General features: G+C 53.1%; 1 protein-coding gene across 1 annotated transcript; it reads left to right on the top strand.

Annotated features, from left to right (window-relative positions):
* Positions 1–377: 377 nt before the first annotated feature.
* On the top strand, positions 378–17988 carry CSUI_000597 (eif2 kinase if2k-b; the record flags this gene model as incomplete). The annotated part of the gene is made up of 3 exons (XM_068060831.1): positions 378–1403; positions 2155–10565; positions 11038–17988. The coding sequence occupies exons 2-3, from the start codon at positions 9657–9659 to the stop codon at positions 17986–17988; spliced, it is 7860 nt and encodes a 2619-aa protein (XP_067927193.1). The 5' UTR covers positions 378–1403; positions 2155–9656.
* Between the last annotated feature and the right edge of the window lie 3066 nt (positions 17989–21054).

Genomic DNA, 21054 nt, shown 5'->3' on the forward strand with positions numbered 1-21054 from the left:
GGCGAATTACATGAGTTGCTGTACTCAGTGGCCGTGAAGGGATCACAGGTCTAGTCCACCCGCACGCAGTTTAATGCATGTGTTGGGTTGTGTCTTTTTGTCGGGAGTGGCTGTAGCTCGGCTAACCTCGGTTTGCAGAAGACACGAGGCAGGAAAAGGAGAACGGGTGTCGTAAACAGACTGCTCCAGTGATGATGAAGAGGGGCGAAGAGAACTTGGCGTATACTCGTTACTGAAGTGGTTGTCTACCAACTGCACTTCTGTCCTTCTGGCCGACGCTGGGGGCCTGGGTGCACAGGCCGTGTCCAGCCCCTAGCGGCAGTGGGCACTGCGGCTGAACACACGCCGGCCGCACCCCCGCCGCACATTGCAGAGCGTATCAGGAGCGTCATGCCTGACTGTTGGGAAAGCAGCCCCTGAACCGGAGTAGTGTGACGCAGCCCCAGCTTCAGGTTGTAGGAACTCCGTCCAGACAGCAGGAATCTTGCAGTTCGTTTTTTCCTTTTTCGGTGGACCCCAGTAGACCTCATACCATGGGGGCACTCCTCCTGTCGACCGCCTCCGCGGACAGGGCAGCAGCAGCATTCGCGTGCGTTGCTTAGAAGAACCAACATCTGGAATGCGAGAGAATGCCAGAGTAACGCAGTGACTGAACGTTCGGCGAAAACGTGTACACATTCTTACTGCAGAGTAGAAGGCCTGGCTCGAAGACATAATCTTCCCGCCCTTAACCCTTTTTCAGTGTTCACCCTCCTTTGCCGTTCTTCGAATGAAACAACACTGCGACCCCCTGTTCGTTTTCCTTTGTACGCAGCGGTGCCGCTGTTGGCCCTCCTCCGGCTCCACCCGTCATACCTGAACAATTTAGTTTCTTCTGCGCGGAGACTGCCCCTGCTGTAGCAGTGCCGTAGCGGTATGCCTCCAAGAAGGAGATTTATCCCTCCACATTTACCGTGCGACCATCATCTGACAACAAAGGGGCTTCCGCACCTGCCCGGAGTGCTGGAGACGCGCAGGGGCGAGGCGAGCACAGAGCACCGGCATTGCTCGAGATAGTTTCTGCGGGAGATTCTTTTTTTCGCTGCAACGTCTACCCTCTTTTCCTGTAGCCTCTCAAGAAGCGGGGTCTCTTCTCCTGCGTAGCTTGCTTGGAGCCGTTGCCTTTTTTGACGGCATCTATCGAAATAACCGCCCCTTGCGGCTATGCGGATCTGTTGAAGTTGCTGCTTTTGGGCTAACGCCTTCCCCTCTTGAGCTGAAAGAGTCGCCTTCTGTGATTTTCTGTTATCTGAATCCACGACGGTTTTTTAGTTTTGCAGGCACGCTGGCTCGTCCGAGACGTCGATTGTCCTACCGTTATGTCGTGACGTCGCACACAGCAGGTTTTGAACGCTCCTCCGCAGGTAAGTTACTCGGTCTTCAGTAGCTCGTCGTCCTATGTGCATCGGCTGGTTGCCTCTCCAAGATTTTCCTCGTATTCACCTGCATTTGACTTGAGAACGAGTACCTGTGAAGTTAGTGATCAGGAAAAGAGCTCTGTGTCTCTGTTGCATGCCGGGCTGCCCAGTGGTGTGTGTGTGTATCGAAGTTGTCCTCATGGGTAGATAGATTGCCGTTCGGTAGTCTGTTTCATCGCCCGCGTGTCCGCCGAATGATTGACTAGGTAGCTAGTTCATCGACGATACGTGACAGACACCGAGCTGTTCGTATGTGTTCAGAGATCATTGCCTACGGCGGCGAAGCATATGTCGGCTCGTCCGGTCTTTTCATCAACAGGAGGGGAGGGGATAACTTTTTTGTTCTTGGCCGCCATAGCAGTCACCTCATGAACAGCTTGGGAGCGGGGGAGCCAGTCTTCTTGGTAGTGGTTGGAAGCTGTACCATCCGGAGCCGTCACCTGTATTCTAGTCTTTGCGCGGTCTGAGTCTTTTGCAGAACTTCTTGTTTCTCTTCATGAGAGGTATTGTCTTATATGTATAGATGCTGAGTGTAGAGAAGCCTTTAGCCTCTCTTTCATTCTTTCGTCCCTCGCATCAACTCTTTTTTCTTAGTGGCTCGTTCTTAACTTCATACGACGTCCTTTCTTCAACTCCGTCCTGAAAAACAGTATACGGTATGACGTCCCTATATGCATGTGTTCCTGTGTCTGTACAGCTTAACGAACTACAGCTTTTGCTCGGTAGAGAAAAGAAGAGGAGGAAATTTGGCGTCGTTGTGCCTTCCCCTCCCCCGCTGTCTGATCAGCTCTTCAGTTGGGAAACAGAGGACTTTTTGTCAAAGGGTGGATAGATCCTTTCTGCTGGGGTACAAAAGGATAGGGGAGATTTGGCTATCTCTCTCGTTTCCGTCTGTGGCAGATACGAAGACAACAGGACAGTCAAGGAATGACTAGGCAGAGGAGATAGAGAGAAAGCGGTATCAATGGGTGCGTGCGTTTCACAAGAGGTTAGCGCCCTCGGTGTTGATCTGCTACTACTTTTTTCTTATCCCTCCCCCTCCTTTTTTCCATCTGGGAACTGACGGAGAAGGGGTAGTTCTCCTAATCGCCTGCGTGCGCGGACTAACCTGAACTACGTTTCTTGGGGGAACGGGAGAAGGAGCGATCTTCGATCTTCATTGTCCTTTGAGGGGCCATAGCAACGCACTTTACACCCACTTTGAAGATATCCACGTCTTTTTTTTCTCTCTTTTCCATACTCTCGACAGTACGTTGTTGTCGCTTGACCTTTTTTCTCCAAGACTTGCGGTGTATGTTGTACAGACAAATCTGTGGATGTGTCAGTTCAGTAGTTGTATTACGATGACTAGGGTGTAGGGACAGTAACGGGGGGTGGCCACACTGGCGGTCGATGTCGTACGCTCGATGATAGGCTAGACCTGCGTCGATTGAGTAAGTCTCCCCGGGAAAGACTACTGAATACGATCATTGCTTATGTTGACCGACTAACGATTATTCTTGTTGGAGGAGACTTCTGTTCTTTTTCAACAGAAGAGGAAAGGACATTTTTCTTTTTTCGTTGCCGTTAGAAAGAAGAATGCGTAACTCCCACCGCGTGACGTGTTTTATTGTCGTCGCGCCATCTCCTTGAGAGATTTACGTACACATTCATTCATGTGACTCCTATGTATTCATCTGTATATCCGAATGTGTATCGCACTGATATCAAAGGAAGTCTCCCTGTACACAACCGTACCGCGCTACCCTCCTCGGAGTAGTAGTGGTAGGTCAGGTCAGGGCGTGTAAGAAGATCGAGCGGGTCGTCGTTACCGCTCGTGGTTCTGCCCCGTTTATCGAAGCGAGTGCGAGAAAACAGAGAAGAAAACAAGGAGGTGGTATCCTGGGGACGGCATTCATTTGATTAAGCTTTTTGTCTCTTCTTGTCCGGGGGGTCCCTCATCCAGAGAAAAACAGCACCATGCTACTGCCATAGCAGTAGGGGTAGTAGTAGTAGGTACCTACTCACCAACTACTACTTCCCTCTCCCCCTTATCTGTTTTCTACGAAATTCCTCTTTGCTGGGACCGCACGAGTGTCGCTTCGTTTTTTTGTTACCCGCGTGCATGCGCATCGACGTACCAGTCACCGTACCACCGTTCTTGTCCTGACCACATCTCCACACTCCAGGGTCAAGTGCTACTACACCCTACACATACATACACATATCTCTGCGGGGGTCTTCCTCGTTCATGCCATCGGAGGTCCGCTTTTCAGAAGAACATCGGAGGAAAAGACAGACATAAAGTGGCTCGACTTCGTAGCCAGACAACGACCAGAAAAGAGCCAAAACTCCAGAGGTGGACTCGCTGTTTTACCATATGATAGTTGAAGGTCATTGATGCCGAGATCGTTTGGTTGTGTGTATGTACATCTCGAGTTGCATGGAAGAGACCGGAAAGTCTGGAGAAAGAGAACAAGAAAAGCTGATCTACATCACACAGTGTCACACTCGTATACCACCCTCTGTCCTCGTTTGCGTGGATGGTTTTTCTGTGTCACAGTAATCTCACTGTCTCCTGTATGGTCTGGTCTCTCGCCGTTCATCATTAGAAGGCAACGTCGTTAGAGAGAGATAAGGAACGAGAACTGAGAAACGCATTCCTCTAACTGTAGGAGTCTATTATGAAAAAGGGTTTAAGTAAACGGAGTATACTCGTGTAGACTATCTTCGGGAGGGCCGAGTGTAGGTACAAGTTTTCTTCTTTGAGAGGGGGAGAGAAAAAGAGAACCAGTGTTTTTGTATATATGTGTACATACTTTGCAGGTTATTCCTCCTGTCTCTCTTTGCTCTTCCGTGTTTAGTATTTCCGATATTACGCGTGCGTGTCATACCCGCCATTTTGCCGTATTGTCCTGCCTGCAAAGAGCAGTTTTATTAGACCAAAAAAGAGGATTATCTTGTCGAGAGAGAAAGAAGTAGCATTCTGGTGTGTATATGGGAGGACGGTATATTGATTGGAGCAAAGCATCTCTCGATACGTCCATGGTGTATACACATGGCATGATGTACAAGTACGTCCGAGAAGGATAAGAAGGGGGAGTTGTGCGTGTGTGTGGGGCAAGACAGGCGCCAAGGCGAATCCCCCGTCTTTTCCTATGACCTGAGTCTGTGTGCCGTGACCAGACAAAGGGGATCTGGGTACACCTCCTACCTGTCTACATGTCAAGGCGTTTATTTCCAGGTATATTCGTTCTGTCCATATGGTGCATGAAACGTTTTGATGTAACCGAGAGAGCATATGGAGTAGCAGACCTGCGTACATCATGCACGTCGTTTGAGAATGTGAACAATCGGTCACACCTGTATGTATATATGCCTTTGCATACGTACATGCGCAGATATCTGTATACCCATTGATAAGTCTGACACGACATTGCGAAGTCGCGTTTGCCTGTTACGCGACTCATCTTCAGCCAATTAACTCCCCCGATCCACGTACCAGTCTGTCTGCCTGCCTGTCACGGTTTTGCCTTTCGTTCTTCGGCCCTGTCCGTGTCCTTCCTCTTCTTCCTGTTCTTGTTGGGACGCCGGGTTTCAAAGGTGTTGAAGCGACGTCTTCGCTGTCGATCGTCTGTAGTCATTTTTCTTGCTGACGTGTTAGGATAAGGCTGGTGTAGCCATCGCTTCTTCATTCTTTGTGCCTGTAGGACAGGAATCTTTCTCGGCGAATTAGGGCGCCGAGGGCGGGCTGGATGCTCAGTTGTCTTGACGTGATGATAGACGCTGGAGCGAGGGAGACGTGTTAGTTTACACCCGCATGAGGTGTTGAGAGAGTTTCTGGGTATCCTCGTATATACCATCGGCGTTCGTTATCTCTTTTGTGGTGTCTTCGTAAGAGTTCCAGCGTGTGAAGAGGGAGCATAAAAGTAAAAAATTTGCATAAGCCACGAAAATCCAGCACCAGCCCCACTAGTACTTGTACTAACAGTGGCTGGGGGGCCGGAGTGTAGTTAGTGAGCTGGATATGCGTACTCTGATGATGTCCCTTTGTCTTGGTCTGTTGTTCCACTCCTCTGGTTCCTCCTTGCAGTCGTTTTGCTTGTTTTCATTCGCTGTTGTGGGTTTGCGGGCGGTGGTGACGATTACCAAGGAGGCATGAAAACACTGTCCCCTCTCTTCCTCTCTTCCAGAGGCACCTCAAATGAAAAATGCAGATATATGTCTACTAATGATGTGCATTTGAGACGGGTATATGTACATATGTATACATGGAAACAAAGTCAATCGTATTGTTGTATTTCTTGGCGAGCGTTCTTAGGGAGAAGGTGTTCTTTGACTTCCTTCCATCCCCTTGGCCTTTCTCTTTCTTCCACCTGGTTAGTCCTACCACTACTGGCGGTATGTTCGACGACGAAACGAGTCCTCCTACTGCTACCTCTACTGCTGCAGTCAATCGAAGGGGCGGGCGTGCAGGCATTAAGATGATGAGCATGCGTAAGAATCGACTGCTCTGGTGTTTTTTCTCTTTTTTTTGACGACGTGGCTCCCCACACTGTTTTCTTTTCACTGTTTCAAGGGTGAATGTCTGTGGAACCGAGCGAGGTTTCAAATGAATGCAGTGAATTAAGCCAAGGTTCTTTCCACTGTGGTGTTCCTATCTTCTTCTCACACTAGGAAAGGATACTTGGTGTGTTGTGATCAAAGGGGGAGAGGCAGCTGAAGCTGTCCGATCGATTCGGGGCCTCTTTATTTACGTATCTATCTATGAAGCCGTCGAGGGAGGGGGGGCTGCTTGGTGTCTTCACAGGTCTGAACTTGCCAGCTACTTTCTGCAAATCCTGCCGCCTTTCACCTTAGGTCTATCGACGTCAGGCACGCGGTGTCTCCGGACTATTTCTCGATTTGGGGCGGCCGCTCTCGGCCTTGGTATGGGCGATGCGTGGAGTTCCAGCGATTGTCTTCCTTGACGGGCGTAGATGTGTGATATATGGATGCATGCGTTCATGTAGACATCCATGATTACTCAGTAGGAAGCGGAGAGATATTATTATTAGCCTTCAACCAGGTCTATGTATGGTGGCAGGAATGATAAAATGAAGTGCTACCTGTCTTTAGGGACTTGACAAAAGAGGGGCAACATTGTCTGTATTTCTGCTGTTTGTCTCGCGATGATCCCGGGGAAGAGATAGGTAGGTAGTTTCCGTGTATTTGATAAAGGGCGAGGTGTGGTGCTGATTCAAGAAGACAGACGAGACAGAGGTGTTGTTGCGGGATGAGCGTCGGAGGAAAAGAAAGACGTACGAAGAGTAGTCGGGGTGAAAGCCTTCTTCTCGCAAGAGGAGGAGTGTCGAGGATCCTGGTGGAATGAATACTGGGCGTGGCTGTGTTGGCAGGACCTTCTTTACATCCAGTTGGTGCGTGCACCGCCAAGCCACCTCTCCCTTCTCGTTTCGTAGTGGAGCGGAGCTTACTACAAAGTTCTCCCATCTAGCACTTACGACTACAAGAAAACAGGCTGGTGTGTCTGTCCATGTGTCTTTCTCCCTCCCTTGCCCTTTTCCATTGTTTTGCTCTCTCGCTTTCTCTCTCCTCTGTTAGCCGTTCCGTTTTGGAAGCAAGAGAAGCTCCCGCGACGTTCTCAGGCAGCTCGAGGACAAGCACTCCCGGTGTTTGTAGACGTCCTTTTGCTTCCTCTTGAATATGCCGCATGCGTGGCGGAAGCGGACGACACGTGACGTATGCGGAAGACGGGGAGAATTTTTCTGGTGACTCTCCTGTTTTGCCGTTGTCTCCTGTCTACCGGAGTTTCTCAACGTACTGCGAGACGTTTGTTGGGATCAAATGAGAGGAAGGAGAGCGCCATTGGCGACTCACCACCACTCAACACGTGCATTCCCCTGCATGCATGTCTCTTTTTGAGTGCTTGTCACGAGGCAAGGGGAAGGTGAAAGACGCACTACAGTGAAAAACAGTCGAAGAGAATACAGGGAGATTCCCATTTGAAGAGAGAGAGCTGATGTAGATCGTTTCGGCCGCCATACGTCTCTGCTGGCAACGGAAGTGCATGAAGTGCTCAATGTTCTGCTGATGAGGCGGCAAACTCTGTGCACGACGGCGGCAGCAAATTCTGCTGTATGGGCGTTGTTCTTGTCTGACAGAAGATTGCCGACGAGGCTCTCTTTTACGTCATTGGTGAAGTTCTTTTTGGATGGGAAAACTGATCTTTGACCGATCTGTGCATGTACTTGTGTGTGTCGTCATTCTTCTTTGCATAGCTGACAGTCTGGAGAGATTCGGGTGGACTAGGGGTGTTTGATTTCTATTCCCGGACTCTCTGACGTTCATTGGGGATTGTAAGAAGGGGACCACCGAGTAGACAGAAGCTTGAGGTGGCAATCAGTATATGCTATCGCTGCCTGGGCTGCTGTGCCGTGTGTGGAGAGTTGCTGATGAATGCAGATAGAAGCGGGAGAGGACACCAGTCTTTGACCGAAGGTGGTGCAGGCTATCGGAGGTTAACAGGACGTGACAAGAGATTATCGGTCTCCAAGCTCCTGTTTCGCGTGGCAGAATCGATGGACCTGGCAAAATGAGGAGACGTTTCATGGTCAGACGCCTTCCTAGTTTCCGGGTGTCTGGCAGGGCGGGTGATTGTCTTCTTCTGAGGGACAGGAAAAGTGGCTCGTGACAGGGAGGGCCAAGAAGTGCACGCGATTGCATGACTTGATCGAGTGTTTGTTTCTATGCATCGACTCCCAAGCTGGTTCAGTTGCCAAGTTGGTGACTAGTGTAGATTCACCAATCTGTTTAGCCAACAGAGCCTGCAGGGAAGCACTGCATGTTGTGTGGTGAGAAGAAGAGAGAGCAAGAAGGAAGAGGAGGGTCCGCGCATACCTCCTGGATGGGCTTCGCGGCCGCCACACCCGGTCTGAAGTGGGACGTGAGACGCCTAATAGTCTTATCTAGTGTAAGTGTTACTGCGCCGCGTCTCCATGGCTGTGCCTTTGAGGACAGGCAGTTTGGGGTACCACTGTGGTCCACCCGTGCCCCTATCTTGTCGTTGACTGTGTGAATGGGGCAAGGCGGACGACACCAGTTTTTCCTTTGAACTGGAAAAGAGAGGTGGTGTGCCTGCGGAACGCGTCAGGCGAGGAGGCGGTGCGCCGTTGTTTTTTCAGCGCTGCTCGCCCCTCCCTGTTCTGCCTGCAATTTCGAGTGTATGGCCGCTCTCTATGTTTCCTTCGTGTGAATCTTTTCTTTCTTGTCCCGACGTTGCTTCGTTTTGGACAGAAACACCTGCTAGTTACTGGTGGGGTTGTGTTGCAACCTTCGCAGGTGTTCTTTTCCCGCAAGGCTTTCTATCTTGGGCTCGCTTGTCTTGGCGAGTGCGTTTTTGGTGGCACCTGCTGCAGTCTGCGGGGTAGTGGAAGACCAGGGAGGACACAGGGGTACGGTCTTATGTGCCATTCTATCGTAAGTCCGTCGAAAGAGAAGAAAGTGAGGGGCGAGTGGAGAATAGTGGCGTGGTTGTCCGTTTGTTGGTCAGGGTTCACCAGTCAGTCAGCCAGTACATCACGGTGCATGGATGTGCGCCAAGTTATGCCATTCTAGTGAAGGCTTTTCTTTCCGGGTGGTGGAAGGATTGGTGTGGAGGTGACAGCGTCATGCTGACTGGCAATGAATAGTCGTGTGATCAGGACTCGTCCGATTTCTCCGTGATCCCCTGCGTAGTATGCGTGTGCTTGTAATAGCCCACTGCGTGGATTCGTTCGTTTTCAGGGCAGAGCAGGAAAGACAAGTGCATGGGGGCAGGTCTCTTTACATTGCCTATCCTCCTTCGCACGTGTTGAGGTGGCGAAGAAGTCCGTGCAGTTGTCTCGTTCTCTGTCCCCGCCTACTGGTTTTTAGTGGTCTGTTCCAAAAGGCCACTGTGTTCTCAGAAGGCCTCCACGAGTCAGGCGTTTCCTACTGACTGAGCATGCCTGTCTGCGTACTGCCGACTCGAGTGTTACGTCCCGCTGTTGTATTGCAAGCTACGTGGTACTATTCCCTTTCTTACAGGGGATTCAGTCGGGGCTACTATTTTTCATAGTGGTGAAGAACCAGAAGTGATCGTGAATGACGTTGGAGAGCAGGACGGATTCACCCTCTCGCCTGAAGTCGAAGGTGGGGAGGCATTACGTGTTCTTCAGTCCACACTCGTAGGGGGTATCCGCGATGATGCGATCCGGGGGCCGCAACGCGGGTGGCATAGTCACACCTTTCAGCCGCTCACCATTCCTCAGATCCGCAGACCCTGATGTACAGAGTGTTCATGGAAGTAGCAGACCAGAATCGATGCCATCGGCGAGATGTGCAGGAGAGAGTGGTAACCAAGCGTCTCCTTCCGGTAACGAGGCGTACCTTTCCTCTTCAACACGTTTGTCGTCCTGCCAGCAAGCTCAAGAAAGGGTTTCTTCGTTCTCCAGGTGCGTTCCTTTTCCTTCTCTGTACCCATGTAGAGTAGAAGAGAATTCAACGGAAAGTGGCACCTGCCGGTGTCACGTCTTTTCCCAAGATACGACAAGTGATACTAAGGTTAATGTCGACCATGACGAACCGTGTGGAACTCGCGCGACGCCGTTACGTGGTTCTCGGTCGGACCAAACAGAAAGCTTGCAATCTACCTGTCAGCAATTATTTCGGCGGCCTGCCTTGCAGCTCTCGACTTGCCCAAGCGACGAAGATTCTGATTCCTGTTCCGCCGTTGTGCTGGGTTCGGTTGCCACGGCGCCAGCAACCCCCGCAGCCCAAAGGGCCGTCAAAGGAGGGACCGGCTGCGTTGTACGGGGCAGTTCATTGACACAGGCCGGTGGGAGAGAATGTAGGGCGGAACGCGATGAGGGCAGAGGGAAGGGAACTTCCGGAGAAGGAGGAAAGAAAAAGAAGAAGAAAAGAGTGGAAGAAGAGAGTACAGGGGGAGTGGGGATGGCCGAGGACGGAGGGCTGAACGGGATCACAGTGTCGTCTCGAAGGCTCTGCCGGGACTTCAGAGATATCGTGGTCGCAGGGGCAGGAGGATGTGGTCGAGTTTTGAAGGCTCGGCATGTCCTTGATGGCCAAATGTACGCGATCAAGGAGATAAAAGTAAGTTAGTTGTCGTCGCTTGGTGATTTCTACCAATGCCGGACCGTCAAGCCGATCTCTCAGAATGGAGATGTATGCAGCGGTACTGCGTTTACCTTCGGTACAACACGGCTATCGAGGGGATTACACAGCGGCTCACGAGCGTTTGTTCGCAAAGACTCGCGATTACCAGGGTCTGTGCACAGTAGTAGGGGGCACCTCTGTGATGATGACGTAATGCGGTCTGGCAGCGGCACGGGATACTACAGCGGCTGTCCATACAGAGCCCGGGAGAACGCGAGTGCGCTGAGTGCCTAATTCTGGGACTTACGCGAGAAACAGGACCGGTACGTTTGAAGAACGTAGACGCTTCTAGCTGAGAGCAGGACCGCTGAGCTGTGGGGAAAGCGGATGCGGTTGTTAAAGAGCGGGAAGACAGGGACATCTCACAAAATCTTCTCCTCTGTTCTTGTGTTGCTTTGTCGGCTTTCAGTTCGCAGCGAACTCACAGCGCATTCATGAACGCATGGCTGTCTTCTTGCGCGAAGTCCAATGTCTACGGCGTCTTGACGCTCATCCGAACATTGTGCGCTACTTCAACAGTTGGGTAGAAGTCTCGTCTCCGCCATCACATGGTGATGAACAACAGGTGTTGCGGTCTCCCTCTACAAGTTCTTACGGACATCACCGTTTGGACGGGGAGAATGCGCTACCCTGCGGCGGTGGAGAATACGAGAGGCTGCTCCACTGTCACTCGAGAGAAAGTGACTTTCCTGCTACCGACAGCCGTGACCGGGTGTCTGGAGGGGGGGAGGGGCGGGCCGCCTGTCCGGCGATAGCGCCTTCTTCAAGGGATCAAGCGAAAGTGTCGAATGTCTCAAGCGGTTCAGGAGGTGTTGCGTACGCGGCAGCACCTACAATCACTGAAGAACGACGCAAGCTTCACCGGCATGAAGGCATTGAGAACGATCATAAAGGTGAACCGGTCGGCGGGTACACTGAATCCAGATGGCCAGAACGGGTCGGGGGCGACCATCCGGCTAGCAGACGTGTGCTGGAAGAGACTCGCAGAGGCAGAGATGCAATTGCCCGCCTCAGGCTCTGGGAGAGAACTGTTAGTCAGGGACCTGAATGCAGCGCAGCTGCCGAGACAACGGTCACGGGTATGCTAGCGTCTGGAGAATATCACGGAAACGCAATTTCTGACGGAAGCCTGCACCTCAGACGGGGGACGAGAGGTCACAATACCCTGTCCTTGCCGGGAATGAGCGTGAGGAGGACGGAAGCCCTGATAGAGAGCTCAGGCGATGAGCTACAGCACGAGAATGGCGGCAGTATCTTGGGCAGCGCCGAGGCTGGCGGTGAAAGAGCTCTGGCGGAGGGCGAAGAAACCAAGCGCCGCGTTTCCAGGGATGTCGGACAATTGTCTCGGAGTTTGAGTGCAGCGCTGGAGATGACTAGACGACAGGCCTTGGTACGAGCAAGAAGTACTACAAGTGCTGAGAGTCTTGAAAGCAGCAGAAGTGCACCTGTGGGGAAGCCGCCGACACCTCGTAGATTCGTCACTAGTCAGTGCGCTGGCGATTACGTAGGTGATCAGAGGGCAAGTATATTTGCGGGACGTGAGAGGAGTCACATGGACGAAGGGCATAGTAATGCAAACCGCTCGGTTGAGGACGCGCATCCGGAGATGGACACACGTCCAAACCGAGTCCGGGTGTGTTCGGGTGTAGATTTGAGGCCAGCAGCAGCGCATGCATCAGAATCCATGCCTGCGGCATCCGGAGCTACAGACGACTTCTGGCCCTGTTACGGATTCTCCAGTGACGATGATGGAGAGGGGGGTCTCCAGATTGTTTTCGCTGATTCGGATGAAACCGCATCCGCACCAGTCTCTAGCCACAGAGGCCGTCTGCCGCGGCATGTCTCCTGTCCGGCACCGGACAGTTCACTTGGAGGTGGAGTCTCGTCGATGCTGAAAACATCGTTTATGAGCAGGCCTAAGTTTTCCAGTAGCACAACTCGGGGCGAGGCGAAGCGGGCTGCAACTGGAATGCGTAGTAGTCGTGAGTGTAGACAGTTCATGTTTGAGCTGAGAGGTTTTCCGGGTGAGCGGCAGTTGGCCAATACAGCAGGAGGCGGAAGTGACGTGCCAGGGGAAAAGGCAGATGTGACAGGTGGTGTAGAGAGCTGTCATCAAGTTACTAGCGGAGAAGCGGAGGTATCTGCCAACGGGTGGCTGTCAGGGGTTAAGAGCTCCAAGGGGACTTCCTCTACCAGTAAGGTCGCAGGTACAGGAAAAGGCCGGTGTGCGAGCGAAGCTGGTAGTTTTTCAGCATCTCCAAGGGCACGTTGTCAGCCGAAGGGAGGCCGGTGGGGGCACCAAACGGGGAGCTGTGGTGTTGAAAACAACAAAGTGGATGTTGCTTTATATATCCAAATGGAGCTCTGTGGCATGAGTCTTGATGAATACATTGCCAAGACTCCTGAAGTTGATGCTGACCGGAACGAAGAGATCGTGGCTATGATTGTCTGTGGGCTTTATCGGTGCCACACAAGCGGAGTGATGCATCGGGATCTGAAGCCGTCAAACATCTTCATTGATGAACGGACAGGCTCAGTCAAAATAGGTGATTTCGGCCTTGCTGTCAGTGACGAGGCGGAAGCAAAAAGTGGAAAGCAGCAGCAGGTCGGAGAACCCATACGCAAGTCCGTATCCTCAAATACTTTAGCAAAAATCCAGCGGAGACGACGTGTCAGTGATTGTACCAAAGAGAGTTCCGCTTGCCATTCTCATAGTCTGGACAAGCCCCTGAGTCCAAAGCATACAAGGTCGGACTCCTCGGCGAACACATATGTGGGTCAGAGACAAAGTCGGTGCCTTCGGAGTGAGACTGTAGCTCCCAGTGCGTTGGTCAGGATTGCGGAGAAGCAGCACCCAGCGGACACTAGGGCCATCGTGGAGGCGGTTGCTGCCTCTCCGGGGAGTGCGCCACGGAGCATCGGGTCTCCTGCGCCTCCAGGGGCCACACAGGCAGGTCCTCTTACTTCACGTGGAAACGCTTCGAAAGAGGAGGTAAAATCCATGGATGAGACAGCATCAGTACAGGCGAAATATAAGGAGTTGGAATGCGTTCTCCCGCGGGGTTTGCAAAATCGGGAGTCGGGTGACACTCGTGAGATGTCTGCTGAAACGGAGGCGCCTTCTTGCAGTGACGACGTGGGCGGGTGTGTACTCAGGCAGCCACCAAGACGAGTGCACGATCAGGACTTTCAGCAGTCGCCGACTCTGAGACCGGCGAGGACTGTTTGTTCTCCCGCCCTTGTTCCGTCGGCGGGCAGCTGGTTTCGGGGTGGTGCGGACGGGGAGTCGCTACTGCGCGGGGGACGGGTGCCTGAGTGGAGTTCGCCTCACACTTGTGGGGATACAGGCTGCTGGCTGTGCAACGACGAGGTCGTAGTGGCAGGCGGCGAATGCCCAGTCACTGATAACAGGCGTGGCAGATCTCAGGACCTCCTCGGGTCAGTGGGCGACCCTTCAGGCGCGGGCCAGGACCTTGCAGTTTGGAACGAAGCAAACGTGTGCAAGTTCGATGTCGCGAGGAATGCAGCCAAGGACGCAGTGGTCCCTTCAATACAGAGGAGTAGCACGGCTCCTGTCTCGTCACCTAAGGGAAGTTGCTGCTCGCCGGCGAAAGGGCAAAGAACGTTTTGGAGTGGGATAGGTAGCGTGTTAGGATCTCCTGTTCTTTCTGCCCCCAGACCCTCTTACTGTGGAACAGCAGGGAGAGGGACGCCTTGTGGAGTCGGGGTGCACCTTCTCGCGCTCTTGAACAGTCATGGTTCTCCCCAGGACGTCGATGCAGATAGATTCGTAGAACATTCGCTGTCACCGTCTGTGCCGGCATTTGAGAATCGCACTACGGGAGTGGGGACCAGTGCGTATGCCCCGCCCGAGCAGCTTGAAGGAGGACGATATGACTACGCAGTAGACATCTGGGCGTTAGGCTTAATTGTTCTAGACCTCTACACAAGGTGTGAAACGGCGATGGAACGAGCGATGAACTTCAGAAGCGCGCGCGAGGGTCGCCTGCCGCCCTCCCTCTGCTCTGCGTACCCATGGGTGGTTCCGTTCTGTCGGTGGTGCTTGCAAAAGAATCCTGCCAACCGTCCTACAGCTCAGCGCTTGTGCCTTCATTACTGGTCAACTGGCTCGGTGTTTTCACCCGGGGGACGGAGAGATATTCGTAACGACGGTTTTCAGACGGAGAAATGTAGCGTTCTCGAGAGGCTCTCGATGTCCTGTGTTCTGTCGCCGCATCCGTCTGTTGGGCTAACTCCGAACCCTGTGCTTCTCCCTCCACCGGAAGTCAGTCAGCGCGGGTCTATTGGGACAGATTTGTTGTTGGGAGCTGATAGCCCAAATGGGTCCCAGTGGGCGCTGCAGCATATAAGACGCCACAGGGCGCCTTCAGACTCTGCTTTATTTCAAGCTGGAACATGGTCGGAAAGCGGATCGAAGCGTCTGCCAGGGGTTTCGCCTTTTTCATCATCCGGACGGAAGCAGTCTCGTGTTGCTACAGTGCTGGGCCGAAAGTGGCTAGGCTACGAACGACTGCTGCTCAGTGACTCAGACGTAGTGCCGTCGTCACTAGGCTCCTTCGTGAGTGGCCAGCGGTCTGTGCGGCATATGAATGACACCGAGGAATCGTGTGAGCTGCTAAGACCTAGCCACCGCAAGGGGTCGATACAGGAGTCCGATGGACACGGGTACGCGCACGACGGAACCCCATCCACTTGCAGCCATAGCAGCATCGCCTGCAGCGTGTCTTCGCGAGAGTTCTACGGACCTTCCCCGTTTGGTGCGGGAGGTGGACCCTCGCTGGCTGCATCTCCTGGTGCTCTGTCGTACGGAAACTGTCAGCCGCCGTGTTATCCGATGTTCCTGTCAATGTCGCCAATTACACCACTGGTAACATGTGCCTCCGAACCTTTAAGCCCTCTGCGCAGGCAGTCTGGGGCGCTCAACCCTACTCCGACATGGTGCCTAAGTCATCGGGTGCAGTGTGGAGGCAAGTGTCGACTGTCTCCTTTCCCGTCGCCGTTAGCAGGTCCGGAACGCGGGAGCTTGCACAAGGAGAAGGGGGCCCTGCCACATGCCGATCCACTGACGGTCTTGGACAGCCCCAGGAACAATGCAGATGATCGCCCTGATCGCGTGAGAGCAACCCTTGAAGAATGTCCAGGGAAGGACAGGGCATCGCATAGGGAGGGCTCAGAAGACTCGCTTTCTGGTACGGGGACCTGCGTGGGTGACGACAAGTTAGTGGCAGTATCATGGCTCAGCGGCCCTCAGTTCGGCATCTGTCGGACTGATAGAAGTCCTGATTCTACAACTCACGGGCAATGCCAGGAAGCTCAGTGCGCGCAGCAGGGTGACAACGCGAGTAATCCAGAGGGTGCGCTTGTCCCTGCGATGCCAGCCAAGCGCGATCTCATTGAACGGCGTCTGGAGGGGACAGTCTACTTTGGACAGCAGTGTGTGGGAATCCCGGATGCGACTTCCGACGAATTCCAAGGATTCCGTACAGGGAACCCAGTGACTCCTTCGATGAAACGTAAGGACTTGAGCGACTCCCTGGTTGATACGGGCGGGGGCGCGGATCTCGGGAACAGAACACCATCTCCGCTCAGGCCTACACCTCTGATTCCTGCAGACTGGCGGGTGCATGGAGTAGCGCCCCCTCTCGAGGCGATGCTTGCGAAGCACACAGACAACCAAACGATTCTTTCTGGGACTAGCCACCCGTTTGCCGGGGCGGGGGTGGGGGTGTCGCAGCCAGAGGCAGAAGCTTTTCGAGGCAGGCAAGATAAGGAAACGCCAATACATGTTCTGCATGCGACTTTGACTGAAGCAAGATGCAGGGAAACGGCTAGTGAAGAGACACGGGTTTTTGGTTTGGCCTTGCAGGCGACGGAGGGTCCTAGGATGACAGCCGTGGCAGGGAATGCTCGCCCGGCGACCGGGGACCCGCAGTCGGTAGGCGGGTGCGGAGGTTGTCTGATTGATGTCTCAGAGGTGCAGAACTGTCTGTCAAACTACTCGTCCCCTGTACCGTTCCGCTCCCCCGCGGTACGAGGCAACGAGGTTGCCGTGGCTGGAAGCATTCGATGTCCTGATTCAAGTCAGAAGCCGTTGCCAGTCAGCTTAGCAGACTTCCAAGTCAAAACGCTCTCGGGAAGGGCTGAGGTTTTTCTGTGGTCCAAACGGAAAGGCTCCTGGAAGCGTAAATTTGCCTCGGTCGATGTGGCACATCAGCGGCTTTACATCTTCGCCGATGAAGGCGAGCCGAAGGCGCAGAGTCAGTACCAGCTTGGTGAGGGACACGACGGCGGTTTCAATTGTTTGGTCGTCTGGAGAGACAGGTACGACAGAGACAGTCTATCCATTTTCCCTGAGTCTTTATACCGCGGCTGCAGCACGCTAGGTCAGCAGCATTCCTCATTTGACGTTGTTGCTAACACTGGACGATCATGGCCGTCTGCCGTGGACTCTTTATCCGCACCGAACCTGTTTGGTTTGGTGGATTCATCTGCCGTGCTGTCTGTGGATTCGACTGCCCGGGATCGGTCCTGTGTGGGTCGGGGCGACTCCGTGCGGCGGCCTGAAGAGAGTCACAGCACAGGAGAGAAGAGCCTGGCTGCTTCTCAAAGCACCCCTAGGCCAACAGCCTTAGGGACGGAGGGTACCAATGGGCCTGGTGCGACAGTGCTAGCTTTGTCCAATGATGAAGCGCTCTTTTTGTCTTGCAGCGTGAAAGAAGAGAGAAACATACCGCATAACGTAGAGGATAGTGAAGGAAGGGGTTGGGTGAGGGAGTCCAGTTGCCCGTCCCGCAGGTGTACGGACAGCGGCCAGACGGGGAGCAACTCCGGCGCACTGTCAGCATTCCACGGCGAGGCCTGGGGTGCTAAAGGCACCCAGCACCGTGCGAGTGTCGCGGGAGAAGATCTTGCAAAGGAGACAAGAATGGGCCTTGCTTGTTACAGTGGCGTGAGCAGTTACGATGAAGGCAGGAGAGACGCTGGGGAATCGATTACGCTCGATTCTTGTAACAGCGGGATGCAGAGTAATGACGACCGCAGTGTATGCATGTCCTCTAAAGAGGAGTATCCAGTGACAACAGCAGTAGGGACAGCTGTCGAGCGGGTTAAAAGCTTTTTGAAGACATCAGAGGGAGGAGAAAGCGTGTATCTTCTTCTACGAGATAGTCCCACCATGAAAGATGTGCAGTTGCGTGTTCGGTTGCCTCGACATGATGCTGTGTCTAAAAAGGATACCGAAAAGAGAGATGAGGCGAGCCAGTCGCCACCGATCATATGTCTCCAGTCTGATGGACTGATCGCAGGTCTAATAGCATTGCTTGCTGAGCTGGCCAGTTGATTGATCTGATTTCTGTTGCAAGAGTGGGGTTATGCAGAGCGCTCATGAGGCTCTGAGGGCGGGCGGGAGAGACGTCAGTCGAAAGAAGAGCGGCTCAAAAAACAGCTAATGGGGGTGCGGCTTATATGGACACCACCACGGCTGTAGTAGGCGATTGTATCGTTCCAGTTATCCTTCTGTGGCGTGCTCTCAGAGTGGATTTCATGGTGACCCGACTTCCTACCGTTGTGGGCGGTCCAGTGTGATGCTGTCGCGCTCGCGGGTCGTCGAGGGTTTGGGGTTGATCTTGTCCGCCGGAACTCAGCTGTGCAGAGCTGCTCTAAGAAGATTGGACGGGTGTTACACGATTCCCGCCGTATCACTGCCTGCCATTCAGTCGGTCACTTCCCTTCGTGCGGTGTTGATTTCGCCGCGAGTACCTCACTTCTTCGCGCCGGTCCGCAGCTGCGCAAATTGAAAAGGCCGCGCAGCTAGACGTGGCGAGCGAGTAGGCAGGGCGCCCAAGCGCGCGGCTATTATTTTGATTTACGCGTGCATCTGCAGGAGTATTATCAACTCAGTGATGAAAGCGGCTGAGAGAAGGCGAGGTATCAACAGTATGACTCCGAACGTCATCGAGTGGCACTCTTGTGATTGCGAGAGTTCTTATTTTCCATACGAAAGACAAATGGTACCATTTTTCCGGTACATTACCATCGAGGACAAGCCTGAAGGGTGACCCCGGGGGAAGGGTGGTGTGGGAGGGGATTCTGATGCAGAAAACAGAGTTGACTGGTTGCTGAAATATAGGCGCGTACGCTGGAGTCAGTGGCCATAAGAGTTGGGATAGAGAGGGGTGTGGGGGTCTCGGTGAGTCCTTAGTAGGACTGTCGCCTTCTTTTGAGTCTTATGGCACTTCCCCGTCGTGTCAGTGTTTGGTCATTAACGCGGCACTACGCTGTAGTGGCTTCGCCTTGCTTCAGACTTGAAGTATGGGGTGTCTCAAGACCTCGCACGCCGTGGTACCTGCAGACCACCCTTTTCTCGTGTAATAAACTATTATTAGACGCCTCTCTCCCTCCGACACAGCTGCTGTATGCAGGCATCGTGGTGCATAAACAGGAGGGAGGGTTCAGGGGGGTGTCGATACAGACATCCTTGTGGCGAGAAGTACACTGACGTGTGCAGTGTGAGGGATCAGCAAAGTGCTCTAAGACTCGCGTACGTGCTTTCCTTCCCTCGAGCTATTGCTAGTGGCCCGGCTGTTACCATTACCCGGTGAACCTCCGTTTGTCGTGTTGTTCAAGACCTGAAGAAGCTTGTGGAGAACGTGCGCTCATATCTTCGTGAAAGGGAAAGTGAACTTACACGAACGGGAAATGGATTGCTAGGATTTATGTGTAAGCAGCCAACTAATACGGATATTTGAAGACCACTGTGACTACTCTTATTATGGTGATGGTGTGGTTGAAATTTTCTTCGCGTGCGAAGAGAATCGTAAAGCGTACGTGGCGCGTGACGCAACGGCTGCTGTTTTAAGATTTGCAATGCCCTACTGCATCACCAGACCTAGTGAGGTTGGTGGAGGGGTGACTCGGCCGCGCAGTCCGTGGCTGCAGACGTGTTTGTGCCTGGCGATACCAGACCACGATTGTCCCGTCTGCATATATTCCAGTAGAGATGGTCGTGGTTTGTGGTGGTGTTGGTGGCGTTCTCTGAAGAGGAGAGGACTAGCTAGCTAGCTATTTGTCTGCGTTCGGTCTTTACCTCACTTCTTTTTCGGGTGGGGACGTCGTTTCTTCTTTCACCTCTTCAGAAAGCGTACGTTTTCTTCTCTATCTGGCTGGTGCACGAAAAGGCTCAGGTTGGTCAGTGGTGGTGTATTTTCTCTCACTAGCATGCAGAGGAGGAAGCGCACACGTCGAAAAAGGGTGCTTTTTCTTTTGTCCGGTGCGAAGGAAGCTCGGGTGTTTTGTTTTTTTCTGTTGTGGTGCCACACGTGAGAGGATAGCATATCTATATAGATAGCCAGATGATCTGCAAGAGTAAGAAACGGTTCAGGTGTATGCTTGCAGAGTGAGGAGAGACTCTCTTCTCTCTTCTCTATGCCAAGAAGATTGTTTCTTCTTCGTAGAAAAGATAGATGACAGATCGCTACGCTTATCAAAAAAACGAACGAGGCGTAGAGACAGATACGCTCATTACAATACATGCGGAAGGCTCCGTGTACGCCACACCTCTTATCACACCACTCTCATCGTCCCCGTAAAGTCAAACCACGCCAGTGATCCAATAATAATGAAAGCGATACCTATCGGGCTTCCGATTTTACGACTGGAGCGCTCGCTTTAGTTGAAGGACTATTTGGCTTCGTCGCCGGAATTTCTAGCCGAGAAACAGGTGAACGGATGGCGTGTTGTCGAGAGTTATGTTTTGGAAAACTGTCTTATTTCATCTTGTCTTTGTATGGCGAATTGTCGTCAATGGTGCCGTCAGCCCAGTAACCGCACGAACTGTTCGTGTTCGTTCAGTATCTCGCCTAAATCAGAACAAACTTCTACAGTGATCGGCCGTCCGAACGGCCCAGCCCCCTGAGGAGCATTGTTTCCGGCGTAGAAATGTATGGTCCACAGGGTTTACAGAGTGCCGCTGCAGGTGACTGGTTGGGGGGCGGGTGAGCCGGACAGGCTCAGTTGGTGTCGGCACTGGCGGGTCAATACGGCAACGCCGCAGACTCTGCCGTGTTGCATTGTAGTGGCCAAGGGCGGCTGACAGAGCCTGGGCTACTGAAAGGCTTCAACCTCTGCCGCAGCTAACAACGGATCGCTGGAGGCGTTGTCACTACCAGGTGTGATACCAATGGCACCTTGATGTGCCTTACGGCTGGCTCACAAAGGTAGTCACCGTGGTGCTCGCTGTACAACGACGGGCGCCACCAAGGGTTGGGATTCGCCGGTGTCCCGGATTGCGACAGCGGCTTGCCGTCACGGCGTCACACTTCACAGACACTTTCACTAGAGAGGCGAACGTAGGCACACAATTGGCACTTCCTCCGGTTGGTTACGTTCGGAGCGCTGCGCACGCTCA

Source organism: Cystoisospora suis, assembly GCF_002600585.1.
Source record: "Cystoisospora suis strain Wien I chromosome Unknown contig_225, whole genome shotgun sequence".
Lineage (NCBI taxonomy): Eukaryota > Apicomplexa > Conoidasida > Eucoccidiorida > Sarcocystidae > Cystoisospora > Cystoisospora suis.